The sequence below is a fragment of the Lemur catta genome, chromosome X, assembly GCF_020740605.2.
Source record: "Lemur catta isolate mLemCat1 chromosome X, mLemCat1.pri, whole genome shotgun sequence".
Taxonomy (NCBI): Eukaryota; Metazoa; Chordata; class Mammalia; order Primates; family Lemuridae; genus Lemur; species Lemur catta.
In genome coordinates this window covers 57651256-57669073 of record NC_059155.1, presented here as the reverse complement: position 1 = coordinate 57669073, position 17818 = coordinate 57651256, and the positions used below count along the sequence as shown (strand labels likewise).

The following is a 17818-nucleotide window of genomic DNA, read 5'->3' as shown; positions in this document are numbered from 1 at the left end:
CACCTCTGACTTAAGTGGCAGTAGTTTCAGGACATGGACCTTGGAGCCAGCCCACCCTCATTCACAGACTGCCCTAACCACCAGCTAGTCAGGTTGGGGGACCTTGAGCGAGTTACTCTCCCCTCTGGACCTCAGCTCCTCATCTGTAAAAATGGGGTAATAATAGTAAGTACTCCTTAGGGTGACTGGGATACTAAAGAATTTTAACCCATGTTATGTGATTTTTAACTCACTTGAATCTGAAATCTCAACGAATATTAAGTATTCTTATTTAATTATTGAGTACCTACTGTATACAAGGGATAGTACTCAGCCCTTTCTAGCTAACCCTTCTACTACTTCTAGTGCTAATGCTAATAATATGCTGATGCCAAGAGTAATACCAATATTAATTCTAATATTGATAATAGCACTAATACTAATTTATTGTATTTCTTTAAATTTATGATAAACACATACTAATGGTACATATTTATGGGGTGCAACATGATATTTTGTTATATGTATACATTGTATAATGATCAAGTCAGGGTAATTAGCATATCTATCACCTTAAACATTTACCATTTCTTTGTGAGAACATCCAAAACCCTCTCTTCTAGCTATTTTGAAACACACAATACATTTTTGTTAACTCTAGTCATCCCATTATGCAAGAGAACACCAGAACTTATTCCTCCTATCTAGCTATAGCTTTGTACCCATTGACCAGCTTCTCCCCATTCTCCCCATTCTCTGGTGACCACTCTTCCAGTCTCTACTTCCATGAGAACATACTTATTTGAATAGTAATAGTAATACTAATCTAATGCTGATGCTAATTGTAATCTAACACTAACACTATTACTATGACTAATACTAATTCTAAAACTATTCATTCTAATTCTAACAACTACAATAAAGATAATATTAATAACACTAATACTAATTCTTTTTTTTTTTTTTTTTTGAGACAGAGTCTCACTCTGTTGCCTGGGCTAGCGTGAGTACCGTGGCGTCAGCCTAGCTCACAGTAACCTCAAACTCCTGGGCTTAAGCGATCCTACTGCCTCAGCCTCCAAAGTAACTGGGACTACAGGCATGCGCCACCATGCCCAGCTAATTTTTTCTATATATATTTTTGGTTTTCCAGATAATTTATTTCTATTTTTAGTAGAGATGGGGTCTCAGTCTTGCTCAGCCTGGGTCTCGAACTCCTGAGCTCAAATGATCCACCTGTCTCAGCCTCCCAGAGTGCTAGGATTATAGCTGTGAGCCACCACGCCCAGCCTACTAATTCTGATACTAATACTTTTACTAGCATTAATATACTGACAATAACAACAGCAGCAGCATTATTTGTCAAATGACCCCAGGGGCTGTGCTAAGTGCACTCCACGCATCATTTATCCTATTCTCACGAGGTCCTTGTGGCGTACATGTGTATAATTGCTCCCATCTTCCAGATTGGGAGTAGGTGCAGAGAAATGAAGATGTTCGTCCAAGGCCCCGGGTTCTTGACTCAACTCTAACACTGATTTGCTACGTGATTCCTGGGCAAGCCACCCTCTGAGCCTCAGTTTCTTCACCCTAAAATGGGTATAATCATAGACCCCTCCCCACATCAAAATGTAACCACTCAGCACGTGGCCTGCCTGGCACACCATAAATGGCATGCTCTGCAATTGGTAACTCTCATCATTGTTATTATTATTAGAAACAGCAGTTGCAATGTTGGGGGCGAGGTAGGGAAGGGCAGGCTGGAGGCATGTCTAAGACAAGGGTTTGGCTGCTGGACTCATACCTCATTTCTTCATTCCTGAGGGGACAAAGGGCTCAGGAAGGGAAGTCAAGGGTGGGGAATGGGGTGCCTCAGAGCCCTGCCTCCACCAAGAGCTAGAAACCCTGAGGCTCTGAGGCCAGGCCTCACCCCATTCCCTCCCCCATCCTTGTGGAGGGGACACAGACCCAGAAGTTTGCGGTGACAGTTCAGCGAGCAGGGAGGCAGCTGGGAGTGAGCAGATAAGGGAATCACCGGGGGCCAGGCCAGGCTTTGGGGGAGACGAAGCTGGGGGTGGAGGTGGGGGTGGGGTGTCTGGGCTGGCACATCCTCTCTGTCAGGCCTCTATTTGAGACTCAGCTTCAATGTCCTCTCTTCCTGGAAGCCTTCCCTGACTGGCTTCCTGCCTCCTGGCATCTCTGGGATTCTAGCGTCCCTGCTTGGTCCAACCCATAACATTTGGATTGTTTGTGCCTCTTTTGGACTGTGGAGTCCACCGGGGTGCGGATGGAGCCTGACTCACCTCAGTGTTGATAGCACCAAAACATCAACCAAAGCCTGGCTAGGGAGTCAAATGTTTGTCCTCAGAACCAAACTGTTGGTTGTTTTTTTGTTTGTTTGTTTGTTTTGTTTTGTTTAGAGACAAGGTCTCTGCTGCCCAGCCTAGGATGCAGTGGTGTCATCATAGCTCACTGCAGCTTCAAACTCCTGGCTCAAGTGATCCTGTTGCCTCAGCCTCCTGAGGAATAGCTAGGACTACAGGCACATGCCACTATGCCCGGCTAATTTTTTTTAAAAAGTTTTTGTAGAGACAGGGCCTCACTTTGTTGCCCAGGCTGGGGTCAGGCGATCCTCCCGCCTCTGAGACACTGTGCTCAGCTGTTTTTTTGTTGTTTTTTTTTTAACAGAAAGTATAAAGGATGCTATAACAAGCACCTGGTTTTGTCAAACATTAATATTTTGTCTTATTTACTTTAGGTCATTTTTTAAAAAGAAATACGATATTGCAGATGCAGCTGAAGTCTTGCGCTGATTCCATTTCCCTTCCCTCATCTACTGCCTTGAGCTTGGTGTTTATCTTCCTCATGAGTAATTTCACTCCATCACTCCATATGTAGGTACCCATAAACACCATATGTTACTGGGGGTTTTTGGCCTGTGTTTGCACTTCTTGTAAGTGGCATCACAGTATGTGCTGCTTTTGCTTAGCATAATGTCTGTAACATTCTTCCGGGTTGTTCTGTGTATCAATTGTTTATTCTTTTGTTTTCTTTTTATTGAGATGTAATTCACATACCATAAAAATTACTCTTTTAAAATGTACAATTCACTGGTTGCTATATTAACAAGGTTGTGCAACTATCCACTATCTACTTCCAGAATATTTTCATCACCCCACCCAGAAGAAAGCCTAAACCCATTAACATTCACTCCCATTCCATATCCTCCTCCCCCTAGGCTCTGGCAACCTCTAATCTACTCTCTGTTTCTATGGATTTGCCTGTTCTGAGCATTTCCTATAAACACAATCATACAATATGTGGTCTTTTGTAACTGCCTTCTTTCACTTCACAAAAAGTTTTTAAGGTTCATTCATGCTGTAGCATGTATCAGTACTTCATTCATTTTCATGGCTGAATAATATTCCGCTGTATGAAAATACCATATTATACTATGCATTCATCCATCTGTGGGCATTTTTAGCTATTATGAATAATGCTGCTATGAGTGTTCATGTAAAAGCTTTTATGTGAACATATGTTTTCAGTTCTCTTGGATATATAACTAGGAAGGGAATTGTGGGGTCATATGATAATTCCAAGTTTAACTTTTTGAGGACTGCAAAAGTGTTCTCCACAGTAGCTGTATGAAGGTTCCAATTTAGCCACATTCTCTCCAACACTTGTTACTGTCCCTCTTTTTGATTATAGCCATCCTAATGGGTATGAAGTGGTATCTCATTGTGGTTTTGATTTGCATTTCCCTATGACTAGCACTGATGTTGGGCATCTTTTCATATGCTTTTTGGCCATTTATCTTCTTTGGAGAAATGTCTATTCAAATCCTTTGCCTATTTTGAATTGGGTTATTTGTCTTGTTGAGTAGTAAGAGTTCTTCATATATTTTAGATACTAGACTTTTTATAGATATGTGATTTGAAATATTTTATTCTATTCTGTAGGTTGTCTTTTCAGTTTCTTAAGAGTGTCCTTTGAAGCACAAAAGCTCTTAGTTTTGATGAAGTCCAGTTTATCTATTTTTTCCTTAGCTGCTTACACTTTAGATGTCATTTATCTAAGAAATTGTTGCCTAATCCAAGGTCATGAAGACTTATGCCTGTGTTTTCTTCTAAAAGTTTTAACGTTTTAGCTCTTACATTTAGATCTTTGATTAATTTTGAGTTAATTCTTATATATAGTGTGAGGTAGGGGTCTGACTTCATTCTTTTGCATGTGGATATCCAGCTGTCCCAGCACCATTTGTTGAAAAGACTATTCTTTCCCTATTGAATGGTCTTGGCACACTTGTCAAAAATCAATTGTCTATAATGTATGAGTATTTCTGGACTCTGAATTCTATTTCTTTTTTTTTTTTTTTTTTTTTTGAGACAGAGTCTCGCTCTGTTGCCCGGGCTAGAGTGAGTGCCGTGGCGTCAGCCTAGCTCACAGCAACCTCAAACTCCTGGGCTCAAGCAATCCTTCTGCCTCAGCCTCCCAAGTAGCTGGGACTACAGGCATGTGCCACCATGCCCGGCTAATTTTTTCTATATATATTTTTAGTTGGCCAGATAATTTCTTTCTGTTTTTAGTAGAGATGGGGTCTCGCTCTTGCTCAGGCTGGTCTCGAACTCCTGACCTCAAGCGATCCACCCACCTCAGCCTCCCAGAGTGCTAGGATTACAGGCTTAAGCCACCACGCCCAGCTCAATTCTATTTCATTGATCCATATATCTATTTTTATGCCAGTACCACACAGTCTTGATTACTGTAGCTATGTAGTAAGTTTTTAAATTGTGAGGTGTGAGTCCTCCAAGTCTGTTTTTCTTTTTTAAGATTTTTGTAGCTGTTTTGGGTCCCTAGCACTTCCATGTGAATTTTAGGATCAGCTTGTTAATTTCTTTAAAGAGGCAAGCTGGGATTCTGATAGGGATTGCATTAAATCTGTAGATCAATTTGGGGAATATTGTCATCTTAACACTACAATGTTACATCCAGGCACAGTGGCTCGCCTGTAATCCTAGCACCCTGGAAGGCCAAGGTGGGAGGATCGCTTGAGCCTAGGAGTTTGAGGTTACAGTGAGCTATGATGATACCACTGCACTCTAGCTGGGGTGACAGAGTGAGAATCTGTCTCAAAACAAAAACAAATACAATAAACCACTATAAAGTCTTCCAATCTATGAACATAATATATATTTACATTTATTAAGGTCCTCTTTAAATTCTTTCAGTGACATTTTATAATTTTCAGTGTATAATATTATCCTTCCTTTGTTCATTTTATGGCTATGTATTTTATTCATTTTGATGCTGTAGTAAATGGAATAATTTTCTTAATTTCATTTTTGGATTGTTAATTGTTAGTGTACATGATGAAGTTTTATATGATCTTGTATCATACAAAATCTGGTGTCCTGCAACCTTGTCGAGATTAAGAATAGGAGTGTATATATTATAGTGCTTTAATTAATGGTTTTTCTATGGATTCCTTAAGATTTTCTATGTGTAAGATCATGTCGTCTGTAAACAGAGATAGTTTTACTTCTTCCTTTCCAATATGGATACCTTTTATTTCTTTTTCTTGCCTAATTGTCCTGGCTAGAACCTCCAGTACAATGTTGAACAGAATTGGCGAGACGGGACATCTTTGTGTTGTTCCTTTCAGACTTTCACCATTAAGTACGATGTGAGCTGTGGGTTTTTCATAGATGCCCTTTATCAGGCTGAGGAAGTTCTTTTCTATTTCTAGTTTCTTGAGTGTTTTTATCATGAAGGAATGTTGAATTTTGTCAAATGCTTTTTCTGCATCTACTAAGAATATCATGCAGTGTTTGTCCTTTATTGTACTAACATGATATATCACATCAATTGATTTTTGTGTGTTGAACAAACCTTGCATTTCTAGGATAAATCCCACTTGGTCATGGTGTGTAATCCTTTTCATATTTTGCTGGATTCTATTTCCTTGTATTTTGTTGAGGTTTTTTGCAACTATATTTATAAGAGATGTTGGTCTATAGTCTTATTTTCTTGTGATGTCTTTGTCTAGTTTTGTTATCAGAATAATGATAGCTTCATAAGTTCATTCCCTTTTATTGCTGAATAATATTCCATCGAATGGATATACCACATTGAGTTAACATTCATCTGGTGATGGACATTTTGGTTGTTTCTAATTTTTTTCCCCATTACAACAAATCTGCAATTTACAAACTCATATTGCACGCACATGTGAAGGAATTTCTTCAGAGGGCAGGAGTTATTAGTCCATCTACCCATTCATTCATTCATCCACCTATCTATCCATCTTCCCCTCCACCTACCCATTCATTCATTCACCTATCTGCTATTCCTCCCTCCCTCCGTCTGGCCTTCCCTCCCATCCTTCCTCCCTGCCTCCCTTCCTTCCATCCATAAATCATCTATCTCTATGCATATAATATGTAGAGTTATGCCTAGGGTCCATGGCAAGCTATCTTTTAAAATTAGGCAGAAAACCTGCTACAGCTTTTGGCAAAGCCTTTTACGTGCTGAAATCCACATCCTCACACTTCTTCTGTTCCCAGTATTTTTTGGGGATTTGCTCACAGGGTCTGACTGACTCTTTAGAGACCAGACTCCACAAGAGTAGGGGCTCCTTTACTTCAAGAGACTCTCATACATGCTCTTTCGTCCATCACTCATTCACTCAGAAATTTGTTCACTTCTCTTTCCTTCTTGCCTGACTCATTTGCTTGTGCCTTGTCTTGTTTCAAAACTCTAAATGTCCTTAGGCCTTTTCTCTAGCTGAAATTTTCTCTCTTAGTGAACTCATCCAGTCTTTATCTTCAAAACATCTCCAGAATCTAACCACTTTTTAAAATCACCTCCCCTGCCCCCACAGCCATGGTGCCTGGACCACTGACTGCAGTGGCCTCCTCCTCACAGGTCACCTGCTTCTGCCAAAGGGAGCCTATTAAATCCTGAGTCAGATCACGTCCCTCAGCTCACACCCTCCTATGGCTCCCCCTCACTCAGAGTAAAAGCCAAAGCCCTCAGCCTGGCCCACGAGGCCCCACCCAATCTGCACCCTTCACTTCCTCACTGGCCTCCTTGCTGTTCCTCACACACAACAGGCACATTTACGCCTCAGGGCCTTTGTACCTACTCATCTCTGCCTGGTGTGCTATTCCCCCAGCTAGCTCTGTGGCTCACTCCCTCACCTCTTCAGGTCTGGGCACTTTCTCAGACCATCTTATCAGACATCAGAAACTGCCCCAGCAATTTTTATCTGCATTCCCTCTTTTCCATGCTTGCTTTTTCTACAAAGCACTTCTCAGCCTCTAACATAGTTAATATTTTACTTACTTAATTTTATTGATTTTCAGTTTTCCACTAGAATGGTGGCTCCACAAATAGAGATGTGCTTATCTCTTTTGTTCAATGCTATCTCTCCAGTGCCAGGAACAGGGGCCTAGCTCATAGTAGGTGCTCAACATACATTTTCTAGCTGATCGAATGAGTGAATGGTGTGGTGGTGGTGGAAGGTGACAGAAACAGAGGAAACTTGACTTTGTTCTACCTACTCTTTCAGGAGCTGAGCCTCACTTGGGATGAGTCTAGACCTACTAGATCCAAAGGGAAAAAGTGCTAAATACCCTGGAAGTGAGACCAGAGAAGGCTCTCCAGGAGGAGGTAGTATCATCTGGGGCTGGTCCTGGAAGGTACAATGGGAGTCATAGAGATGCTGGGGTTCAATGAGGCCCATGGATGGAGGAAATAGCAGATAGAAGCTGGAGGAGTGAGGCAGGTTAGAAAAGGATGAAGAAGGATTGAGTTCACTGACAAGGAGAACCTTGAATCCCGAGGGGATGACACTGGATTTGGTCCTCACAGATGTCATACCCTGGCCATGGACCTCTAAACAGCTCAGAGAACTCACACCCATACATAGCACCAAGACAATAATAATGAAGCGCTCACATTCATTGAGGGGCTATTCATTTATTGGGGCAGCTGGGATAGAAGGCATGCAGACATATAGCTGTGGTCTCAAACCTGTCTTGGGTCCCCCCAGTAGGATGTGTGAAGTTCCTAAATCCTTAGTGTTCAGAGGTCTCTGGGCATGGGCAAGGGTTTGCAGGAAGGAAGGGAGAGGGCAACATCTTGGGGAACAGAATGGAGCAGGGCCAGCCTCGATCATGATGATATGTAGTTGGATACCTCAATCAGATTTCTGTCAGGGTCCCGGAAGTAGATGGACATAATAGGCCCTTTTGCCCCCGTTCTGGGGACTGGACCCTCCTCAATGGGGACATCACAAGCCTGAAGTGGGAGGAAAAGACAAAAGTCATTTGTCATAGTTCATGTGTGACACCGAAATTTAATTCCTTATAGTGGCCTAGAAGACCCTGTATCTTTCTGACCTCATCTCCTACCATCCTCTGCTCTTTCACTCTCTTTCAGCCACTTATCACCTGTGTGGCCTTGGGCAGAGTACCTAACTGCCCCATACCTCGGTTTCCTCATCTGTAAAATGGGGAGGATAATAATACCTAGTATTATTTATTAAATAGTAAGTGGCAGAGCCAGAATTTGAACCCAGGCAGTCTGGGCCAAAGTCCATACTCTTAATCCCTATACTTTACTCATTTTTTTTTTGTCAGAACTAGTCTTTTTCACTGTCATTTCCCAAAGAAAGAAACCAGGTTATTTGGATAAAATATATTTAAGATCTCTATCTGTGTTCTACAAAAGGGGAATCAATGCTCCCTTTAAGTGAGATCATTTTAAGTAATAAGAGCAAATCAGAAATTATTCCCTCTTCAATCCTTTTTCAATCCTTCTGATTAGACCAAGAAGAAAGTCTATGGTGGATGCCAAAACAAGTCTTTTTTGTTTTTGAGACATTGTCTCACTCTGTCACCCTGGCTAGAATGCAGTGGCATCATCATAGCTCACTGCAACCTCAAACTCCTGGGCTCAAGTAATCCTCCTCCCTCAGCCTCCCGAGTAGCTGGGACTACAGGCATGTACCACCACGCCTCGCTAATTTTTCTATTTTTAATAGAGATGGGGTCTCTCTCTTGCTCAGGCTGGTCTCGAACTCCTGACCTCAAGTGATCCTCCCACCTTGGCCTCCCAGAGTGCTAGGATTACAGGTGTGAGCCACCATGCCTGGCTGGTTTTTATAGTATAAACACGTTTGTTTACATGAAAAAATGATACCAATCAAAATAATGAGTAAATAATTGGGAATAGGCATTATCTGGATGTGATGAAACCTGTAATGTCTGAAGTTTGAGGAAGACCTCCCTGGATAGTGCTTCTGCTTTCACTGCATCTGCAGCAGCTTTCACAAAAAGAACAGAAGTCCCACTTACCTTAAGGTGCTGGATCATTTGCTCCAAAGGCACCTCTGTGATCAGACATATATCCAGGGAGCCAGGAACTGCATGAGCGGCTTTGGGTTCAAATTCCTTTCCCACCTCATGGAGGTTAAATTTCTGGTCTCCAAAACACAGTGCTTTTCGGTCTTCCTAGAAATAAACCTCCAAAGGAATGTGAGCTAAAGTCTCCCTACCTATCGCAACAAGGTTTTTAAAAAAGTAGAACAGGGCCACTAAACAACAGCCCTTTACCCCACCTAAGTCTCATTCAGTAGAGGCAACCACTTTTAACGTATGTGTGTATCTTTCTCCTCAAAATTATTTTTGTATCTCCAAATAATATGTTTATACCACCCCTGGAAGAGGAAGCAATTTACCCACCAAATACACATTTCTCCCTTTTTTCTTTTAAACACAACCCAAATTTCAATGGGGTCAACTGTGTGCCCAGCTTTATTTCTTTTTAATTTTTTTTTTTTTGAGACAGAGTCTCACTTTGTTGCCCTGGCTAGAGTGAGTGCCGTGACGTCAGCCTAGCTCACAGCAACCTCAAACTCCTGGGCTCAAGCAATCCTACTGCCTCAGCCTCCCGAGTAGCTGGGACTACAGGCATGTGCCACCATGCCCGGCTAATTTTTTTTCTATATATACTTTTAGTTGTCCAGATAATTTATTTCTATTTTTTTTTTAGTAGAGACGGGGTCTCACTCAGGCTGGTCTTGAACTCCTGACCTCGAGCGATCCACCCACCTCGGCCTCCCAGAGTGCTAGGATTACAGGCATGAGCCACTGCGCCCAGCCTAGCTTTAAAAACCTACATTTCCCAACATCCCTTGTTGGGTGGCCATGTAAGGGAGGCCGCGTTAGCTGGACTGGACAATGAGATGCAGGCAGAGGTGTGGGTGGGGCTTTGGGGACTCTCCCTGCCCCCTGAGTGGGCACTTTTTGCCCATTCACTTCCTCCTTCTTCCCAGCCATGCCCATACCCTGACTGCCTACCTCTGGACTGGGTGTTCAGTGAAAGAGAAAGAACACTTTGTCTTATTTAACCCACTGTACGTTGAGTTTTCTCCTATGTGCCTCCAAACACAACCCCTAACTAATGCACCACTATTTCTTGATTTAACAACTTTAGATATTTTCAGTCATCTCCCTGTTATAATAAATGAGAATTTAGCTCATCTATATTACTTCCTCTTCCAATAGAATTCTATCATCATTTTTAGTTTTTCTTTTGCCTCCTGTACAATTTTTTTTTTTTGAGACAGAGTATCTCTCTGTCACCCCGGGTAGAGTGCAGTGGCATCATCATAGCCCACAGCATCTCAAATTCGTGGGCTCAAGTGATCCTCCTGCCTCAGCCTCCCAAGTAGCTGGGACTACAGGCACTCGCCACCACACCCAGTTAATTTTTCTATTTTTGGTTGAGACAGGGTCTTGCTATTGCTCAGGCTGATCTTAAACTCCTGACCTCAGGCAATCCTCCCTCCTCGGCCTCACAGAGTGCTAGGATTACAGGCGTGAGCCACTGTGCCCAGCCCTTGTGCAATTTTTAAGTAACCCATTTGCCTGTTTGTTTTTTGATAGATCAACTACAAATTGTTATCTCACGGCCCTGCCATCCTCTTCCTGGAGCCTCCCTCTCCTGGACCTGTCAATGTTCGCCATTTCTTTTGTACTTGTTCTATCTCTTTCTTTTATATTGCCATGGTTGATACCACATCCATTCAATCAGAAAAATGACTTTATTTCACTTTACTCTTGAATGATAGTATGGCTTAGTATACTATTCTAGGTTGCTGGTTATCTTCTCGTAGCTTCATTGTCTTCCCTGAATCTGATGTTGCTGATAAAAAGTCTGATGTTAATCTGCTCTTCATTCTTTTGTCAATGATGCAGCCACCTTCCACTCCTGCAGCTTTAAGGATTTTTCTTGATCATACATTTTCTGAAATTTTGCTCCAGTGTGTCTAGGTGTGGGAAGTTGAGGCATTACATACCTCATTATTGTCATTGGCCCATGCAAGGCCTGTCATTGTCTTTTTTGTTTGTTTTGAGACAGAGTCTCACTCTGTTGCCCAGGCTAGAGTGAGTGCCGTGGCGTCAGCCTAGCTCACAGCAACCTCAAACTCCTGGGCTTAAGCGATCCTCCTGCCTCAGCCTCCCGAGTAGCTGGGACTACAGGCATGCGCCACCATGCCCGGCTAATTTTTTTCTCTATATATTTTTTTAGTTGGCCAGATAATTTCTTTCTATTTTTTTTTTTTTTAGTGGAGACAGGGTCTCACTCTTGCTGGTCTCGAACTCCTGACCTCGAGCGATCCACCCGCCTCGGCCTCCCAGAGTGCTAGGATTACAGGCGTGAACCACCGCGCCGGCCTGTCATTGTCTTTTTTATGTGTCTGTTCATTTCCTCTGCATTCTCATGTCTACCTTAGGCAACAATTACAATGTGGTTTTTTTTTATTTTTTTATTTTTACCTCTGTAAGGACTCAATGGTTTCCCAATCACAATGTGTTTTATGTGCATCCTTTGGCTTTCATAAATTATTGTAGATAGTGTGCTATTGTTTTATGTGAGTGTATTATTAATGGTACTATGCTGTAGTCCTGATTCTGTTTCTTCATTTTTCACTCAGCATGATTTTTTAAAGACCTGTCCACGTTGCTGTGTATACATCTAGTCTGATGTTGCACAATACTAATTTTCTGCATAGTATTCCATGTTAGTTTTAGAATTTTTACACTGTTTGCCATTCCACAGGCCCTTTCTCCCATCCAAGTACTAACCAGGCCCCACCCTGCTTAGCTTCCAAGATCAGATGAGATCGTGCATGTTCAGGGTGGTATGACTATAGACTATAGGCCCTTTCTATTTAAGTTATGTGTGTTTGTGTGTGTGTGTGTGTCTACACTTAATTTTTAAAGAGCAGTTTTAGGTTCACAACAAAATTAGCAAAAGGTACAGAGATTTCCCATATACCTCCTGTCCCCACACATGTACAACCTCCTCCACTTTCAACATCCCTCACTAGAGTGTACACTTATTACAATTGATGAGCCTACATTGACACATCATTATCACCCAAAATCCATAGTTTACCTTAGGATTCACTCTTGGTGTTGTACACTCTATGGGATTTGGACAAATGTATAATGACATATCCCCACCATTATAGTATCACATAGAGTAGTTTCGCTGCCTTGAAACTTCTGTGCTCCACCTATTGATCACTTCCTCCCCTAAACCCCTGGCAAACACTGATCTTTTTACTGCCTCCATAGTTTTGCCTTTTCCAGAATGTCACATAGTTGGAATCATACAGTATGTAGCCTTTTCAGATTGGCTGCTTTCACTTAGTACTATGCATTTATGTTTTCTCCATGTCTTTTCATAGCTTGATAGCTCATTTGTTTTTATCACCAAATAATATTCCATTGTATGGTTGTCCCACAGTTTATCTGTTCACCTACTGAAGGATATCTTGGCAAGACACATATTTTTTGTTTTCTCTTTAGTTAACACTTTTGAAGTTGTACCAGATTCTCAAGGATAGTATTCATTCTCTGGAAACCTCCTTTTTCCCTTAGATCTGTCTTTCCTGGGACCTTTCTTTCTCCTATTCCAAACTGGACTGATTATCCTCTAGGTACCTTTCTGGGGTTTTCCTCTTGGGATCCACTTTATCCTGACTTCCATGTCTTCCTTATTCTCTGATTAATCACTCATTTTGATGTAGAATACCCTCAAGTAATTTTTGAAGCAAGTGGGCAAATTTTCTGAGACTTTTTATGTCTGAGAATGCTTTATTCTACACTTACCTTTGATTGATAGTTTGGTTAGACATAGAATTCTATATTGAAAAATTTCCCCTCAGAATTTTGGAGGTTTTCTTCTATTGTCTTTTGGCCTCTGGTGTGACTCTTGGGAAATCTGATATTTGCATGGTTTTTTTTTCCTTTGTAGGTGAACTACTTTTTAATCTCTATGAAAGCTCTTAGGATCTAGTTTTTCAGTTTGACATCCTATAATTTCATAAGGATATATCTAAGTGTCAATGTGCTGGATACTCAGTTAACCCTTTCCATATAAAGACTGCAAAGTTCTCTTGCATTATTTCTATGGTAATTTTCTCCCTTCCTTTTTCTCCATTCTGTCTCTGCAAGTCCCACTATTCAGAGTTTGGAATCTCCTTCATTGATCCTTTCATCTTTTCTTTCAGATTTCCTGTGTTTTTGTTTTTGGAGTTAAATTATATTTTAAAGTGTTATATTCAAGTTTTAGGCCACCTGCAATTTGGCATTTGGGGAAGTGGTTACCTTGAAAGTTGTGACCTCCATGCCCAGGATCTTGGAATAAAACATGGTGGTGTCTTTAATGCTCTTTACTGTCATCACGATGTGGTCAAGTCTATGGATGAGACAGCGGGGAGGTGTCTGACTGCTGTACCTCCATGACTTAAAAAAAAAAAAAAAGGTTAGAACAGACCACATTGCCACTGGTCACTCATATGTTTCCTTCTCCTCCCCCATCCTGCCCTCCCCAATTACTATACTTCCTCCTCACCCTCATTTCAAGGGCAGATCCTGAGAGAAACTTTGGTAGAGCTTTATTGCCTATGCGTGGATTCACAAGAGTCCACATGTCTGCCATGACCACTCTCTACTGTTCTCTTGTTCCCTTTCTCCTTCCAGAGGGATGGGGTGAAGATTAGGGGAATGGAGACCAAGACCAAACCCTCCCTTGTTTTCCCCAGACTGGAATTCATCTCTTTTCCAAGAAATGAAAAGACTCAGAGGAGGCCCAACCCTTTGAGTACAAGCCCTGCAGCTTTGGACACAGAGGACAGGACAAGAAGGGAGCATCTCAGATGAAATAAATGTTTCTGGGCCTGTGTGTTTACAAATCCATCTTGACACTCAGTGGGAGGATGCAATTCCCCGGCTCTTCCACCCTCCTCGCCCGCCAGCACACTTCCCACCAGATCTTTCTTCCCACCAGATCTTTGACTTGCGTTCTGTAGTAATTTGTACATTAAATTACATCTGCTACAGGATTATAAGGTGCTGTGGTCTGGCACTATAGGTAATAAAGTATAGTGGTTAAAAGAATAGATTCTAGAGCCAGATTGACATTTAATTAATATCTCTGTGCCTTGGTTTCCCCTTCTGTAAAATGGGCATGATTTTATACATATCTTATAGGACTGTTGTGAAGAGTTAAAAACACAGTTGTATTTTATGTCTTAGAACATATCGAGTGCTATAAAAGGGATGATGCCACTGCTGATGCTGTAGTCATCTTGTCAAAATTCACACTCCTTATCATGACCCCCAATCTCTACAGCCTCATCCATTTGCTCTTGAACTCCAAGATACACTGTCCTTTTGCCTGTTCTTCATAGGGCCATCCCTGTACCTTTAGTGTCAGGGCCTTTGCAGATGCTAATACCTGTCTCCCTGACTAGAATGTAAGATTCATAAGAGTAGGGACTTCTCTCTGTTTTGTTCCCCACTGTTTCCCAAACAACTAGTTCAATAATATCTGTTCAATAAATGAATATCTACTACAACAGTTAGGTACAGCGCTTGGCACAAAGTCTGACTGATGTTCTATTTGATTTGATTTGCTTCAATTCGATTGGATTCCATTCCATTCTATTCTACCTTATGCTATTTTATTCTTTTCTATTCCACCACATTTAATTCCATTCAAACTAGTACATGTTGAACAATTGATTCCACTGAGCCCCAGCTAAAAAATACTGTGCAGTTCTATTTTCATGAGTGGAAGAGGCATTAACAAAGTTGCTGACTTCTGCTGTCCTCATGGATACACAGGATCCACATGGACACAGAAGCAGTAAAATGAGAAAATGGCTGACATTTGGGCTCCATTAAAAATAAAGTCGTATGTTAAAAAAGTCTTATTAGCTTTCTAATGTCTGTAGAATCTGTAATAGCATTCTTGGTATCAATAAATTATTTTTTCTCTTAATTTCTTGAGAGAAAACAGACATTGCTAATATTTTATGAATCTGTTCAAAGAACTAGCTTTTGACATTGTTGACTTTCTCTAGTGTATGTTTGCTTTCTAGTTCACTGGTTTCTGCTCTTATAATTTCCTTCCTTCTATTTACTTAGGGTTCAATTTGCTGTTCTTTTTCCAGCTTCCTGATAGGGAAGCTTAGGTCATTGATTTTCAACTTTTGTGATGTATGCATTTAGAGCTATAGATTTCCTCTAAGCACTGCTTTGGCCACATCCCCCCAATTTTTATAGTCTATTGGAAATAAATTCAACCTATTCCTCCTATTATCCAGTGCCCTTCCAGCTAAAATTCATTTTCTAGATCTTGCTTTGCTGACTCAGAGCTCCATCCTTGCAAATTCAAGGATGAGCAGGGATGGGTCTGTTAAGGAACAGGAAGAAGACCAGTCCAAGATTGAGTGAGGGAAGAGAGGGAGGGGAAGGCAGGGGCCAGATCCTGCAGGGCCTTGGAGGTGAGGTTAAGGAGCCTGCTTTATGGCCGGGCGCGGTGGCTCACGCCTGTAATCCTAGCACTCTGGGAGACCGAGGCGGGTGGATCGCTCGAGGTCAGGAGTTCGAGACCAGCCTGAGCAAGAGCGAGACCCTGTCTCTACTAAAAATAGAAAGAAATTATTTGGCCAACTAAAATATATATAGAAAAAAAATCAGCCGGTTATGGTGGCACATGCCTGTAGTCCCAGCTACTCGGGAGGCTAAGGCAGTAGGATTGCTTAAGCCCAGGAGTTTGAGGTTGCTGTGAGCTAGGCTGATGCCACAGCACTCACTCTAGCCAGGGCAACAAAGCGACACTCTGTCTCAAAAAAAAAAAAGGAGCCTGCTTTATAAAACAATGATCAAGACACAGTAATTGGCCAGGCGCGATGGCTCACGCCTGTAGTCTTAGCACTCTGGGAGGCCGAGGTGAGAGGATCACTCGAGGTCAGGAGTTCGAGACCAGCCTGAGCAAGAGTGAGACCTCCGTCTGTAATAAAGATAGAAAGAAATTAGCCAGACAACTAAAAATATATAGAAAAAATTAGCCGGGCATGGTGGCGCATGCTTGTAGTCCCAGCTCCTCGGGAGGCTGAGGCAGGAGGATCGCTTAAGCCCAGGAGTTTGAGGTTGCTGTGAGCTAGGCTGATGCCACGGCACTCTAGCCTGGGCAACAGAGCGAGACTCTGTCTCAAAAAAAAGAAAAAAAAAGACACAGTAATCATGTAAGGCTTACTGTGCGTCAAGCCCTGTTTTAAGTACTATACAAAATATAATCCATTTTGGCCAGGCATGATGGCTCACACCTCTAATTCCAGTAATTTGGGAGGCTGAAGTGAGGGGGTATCACTTGAGGCCAGGATTTCAAGACCAGCCTGGGCAACATAGCCAGACCCTGTGTCTACAAAAAAATTAAAAAAATTAGCTCATGGCGTGCACCTGTAGCCCCGGCTACTTGGGAGGCTGAGGTGGGAGCATCACTTGAGCCTAGTAGTTCAAGGTTGCAGTGAGCTATGATTGCACCACTACACTCCAGCCTGGGCAACAGAGCAAGACCCTATCCATTTTATTTCTCGCAGCAGCCCTATAAAATCAATATATTCAGAGTGCCCCAGAACATGACGTCTCTCTCCTTAGGGAAATATTCTTTTTTCCTACAGAGTCTTCTTCAATGTTCCCTTCAGGCTGCCGGGGGCCCCTGAATTCTGGCAAACCTCAAGGTCAACGCTGTGTTTCCTGGCCCTTCCCCACAAGGCCCTATCATGACAGCCTTGGGGACACCGTCTGTGAGCCACTGATGTATCTGTCCACCTGTCCCTGGCTGAACTGGCTTCCCCTGAGCCACCCAGAGGGAGTAGCCAACCCTCGGCCCAGGCTCACCCCTACAGACATGTTGGCTGGGCCCTCCATGGGTTAGAGCAGGCCCTTTCCGTGTGCCTCTGCTGCCCTCTGCTTGTCTTTGAAAGAGGAAGAGAGAGGAAGACAAGGAAATGGAGGTCAGCGCACCAGGGGAGCCCACAGAGAAGGGAAACAGGTTACCAGGCTCTGGTGGGAGGATTCCCAGTCTTGGTGCCAACACCAGTGCTCCAAGCCCCCAGGGGTTACTTCACCTGTTTCTCCGAAGTCCTGCCCCACATCCTGACTAGCAGCCTGGAGGACAGAAGGCACAGCATGGCAGGGAAGGTGTCCTTGTCCTGGGGCCTCCAGACAAGCCTCTGGCTCAGTGCCCGGATATCAAGGGGCAGGAATGGGAGGGCACGAGCTAAGGACTGTGGGTGATGACAGAGGTAGGTGATGCAAGTACAAGGACTCTGACGTGAAACTCAAGGTCTTGAAAGTAAAAGTTTGGGGTGGATGTGTGTGAGGCGGTTACTTCTTCATCTTTTTTTTTTTTTCCGAGACAGAGTCTTGCTCTGTTGCCCTGGCTAGAGTGCAGTGGCATCATCATA

At 42.5% G+C, this 17818-nt stretch overlaps 2 protein-coding genes across 3 annotated transcripts in view; one reads left to right on the top strand and one right to left on the bottom strand.

Moving 5' to 3' along the window:
• The window catches only part of BPIFA3 (BPI fold containing family A member 3), a 44810-nt gene that overhangs the window by 3166 nt on the left and 23826 nt on the right, over positions 1 to 17818 (top strand). The window lies entirely within an intron of this gene.
• Positions 7943 to 17586, bottom strand: GLOD5 (glyoxalase domain containing 5). The gene is made up of 4 exons (XM_045538058.1): positions 17480 to 17586; positions 13668 to 13805; positions 9342 to 9497; positions 7943 to 8283 (listed from the first exon to the last, which is right to left on the bottom strand). The coding sequence occupies exons 1-4, from the start codon at positions 17540 to 17542 to the stop codon at positions 8158 to 8160; spliced, it is 483 nt and encodes a 160-aa protein (XP_045394014.1). The 5' UTR covers positions 17543 to 17586; the 3' UTR covers positions 7943 to 8157.

Bases quoted from the DNA above. Each gene is read 5' to 3' on its own strand.
- GLOD5 (XM_045538058.1), bottom strand. From the start codon at position 17,542: ATGCTGTGCCTTCTGTCCTCCAGGCTGCTAGTCAGGATGTGGGGCAGG. The intron at 13,806-17,479 runs GTGAAGTAACCC...TTTTTTTTTAAG, and splicing joins GCAGGACTTCGGAGAAACAG to TCATGGAGGTACAGCAGTCA. The intron at 8,284-9,341 runs GTAAGTGGGACT...CTCCCACTTCAG, and splicing joins AAATGATCCAGCACCTTAAG to GCTTGTGATGTCCCCATTGA.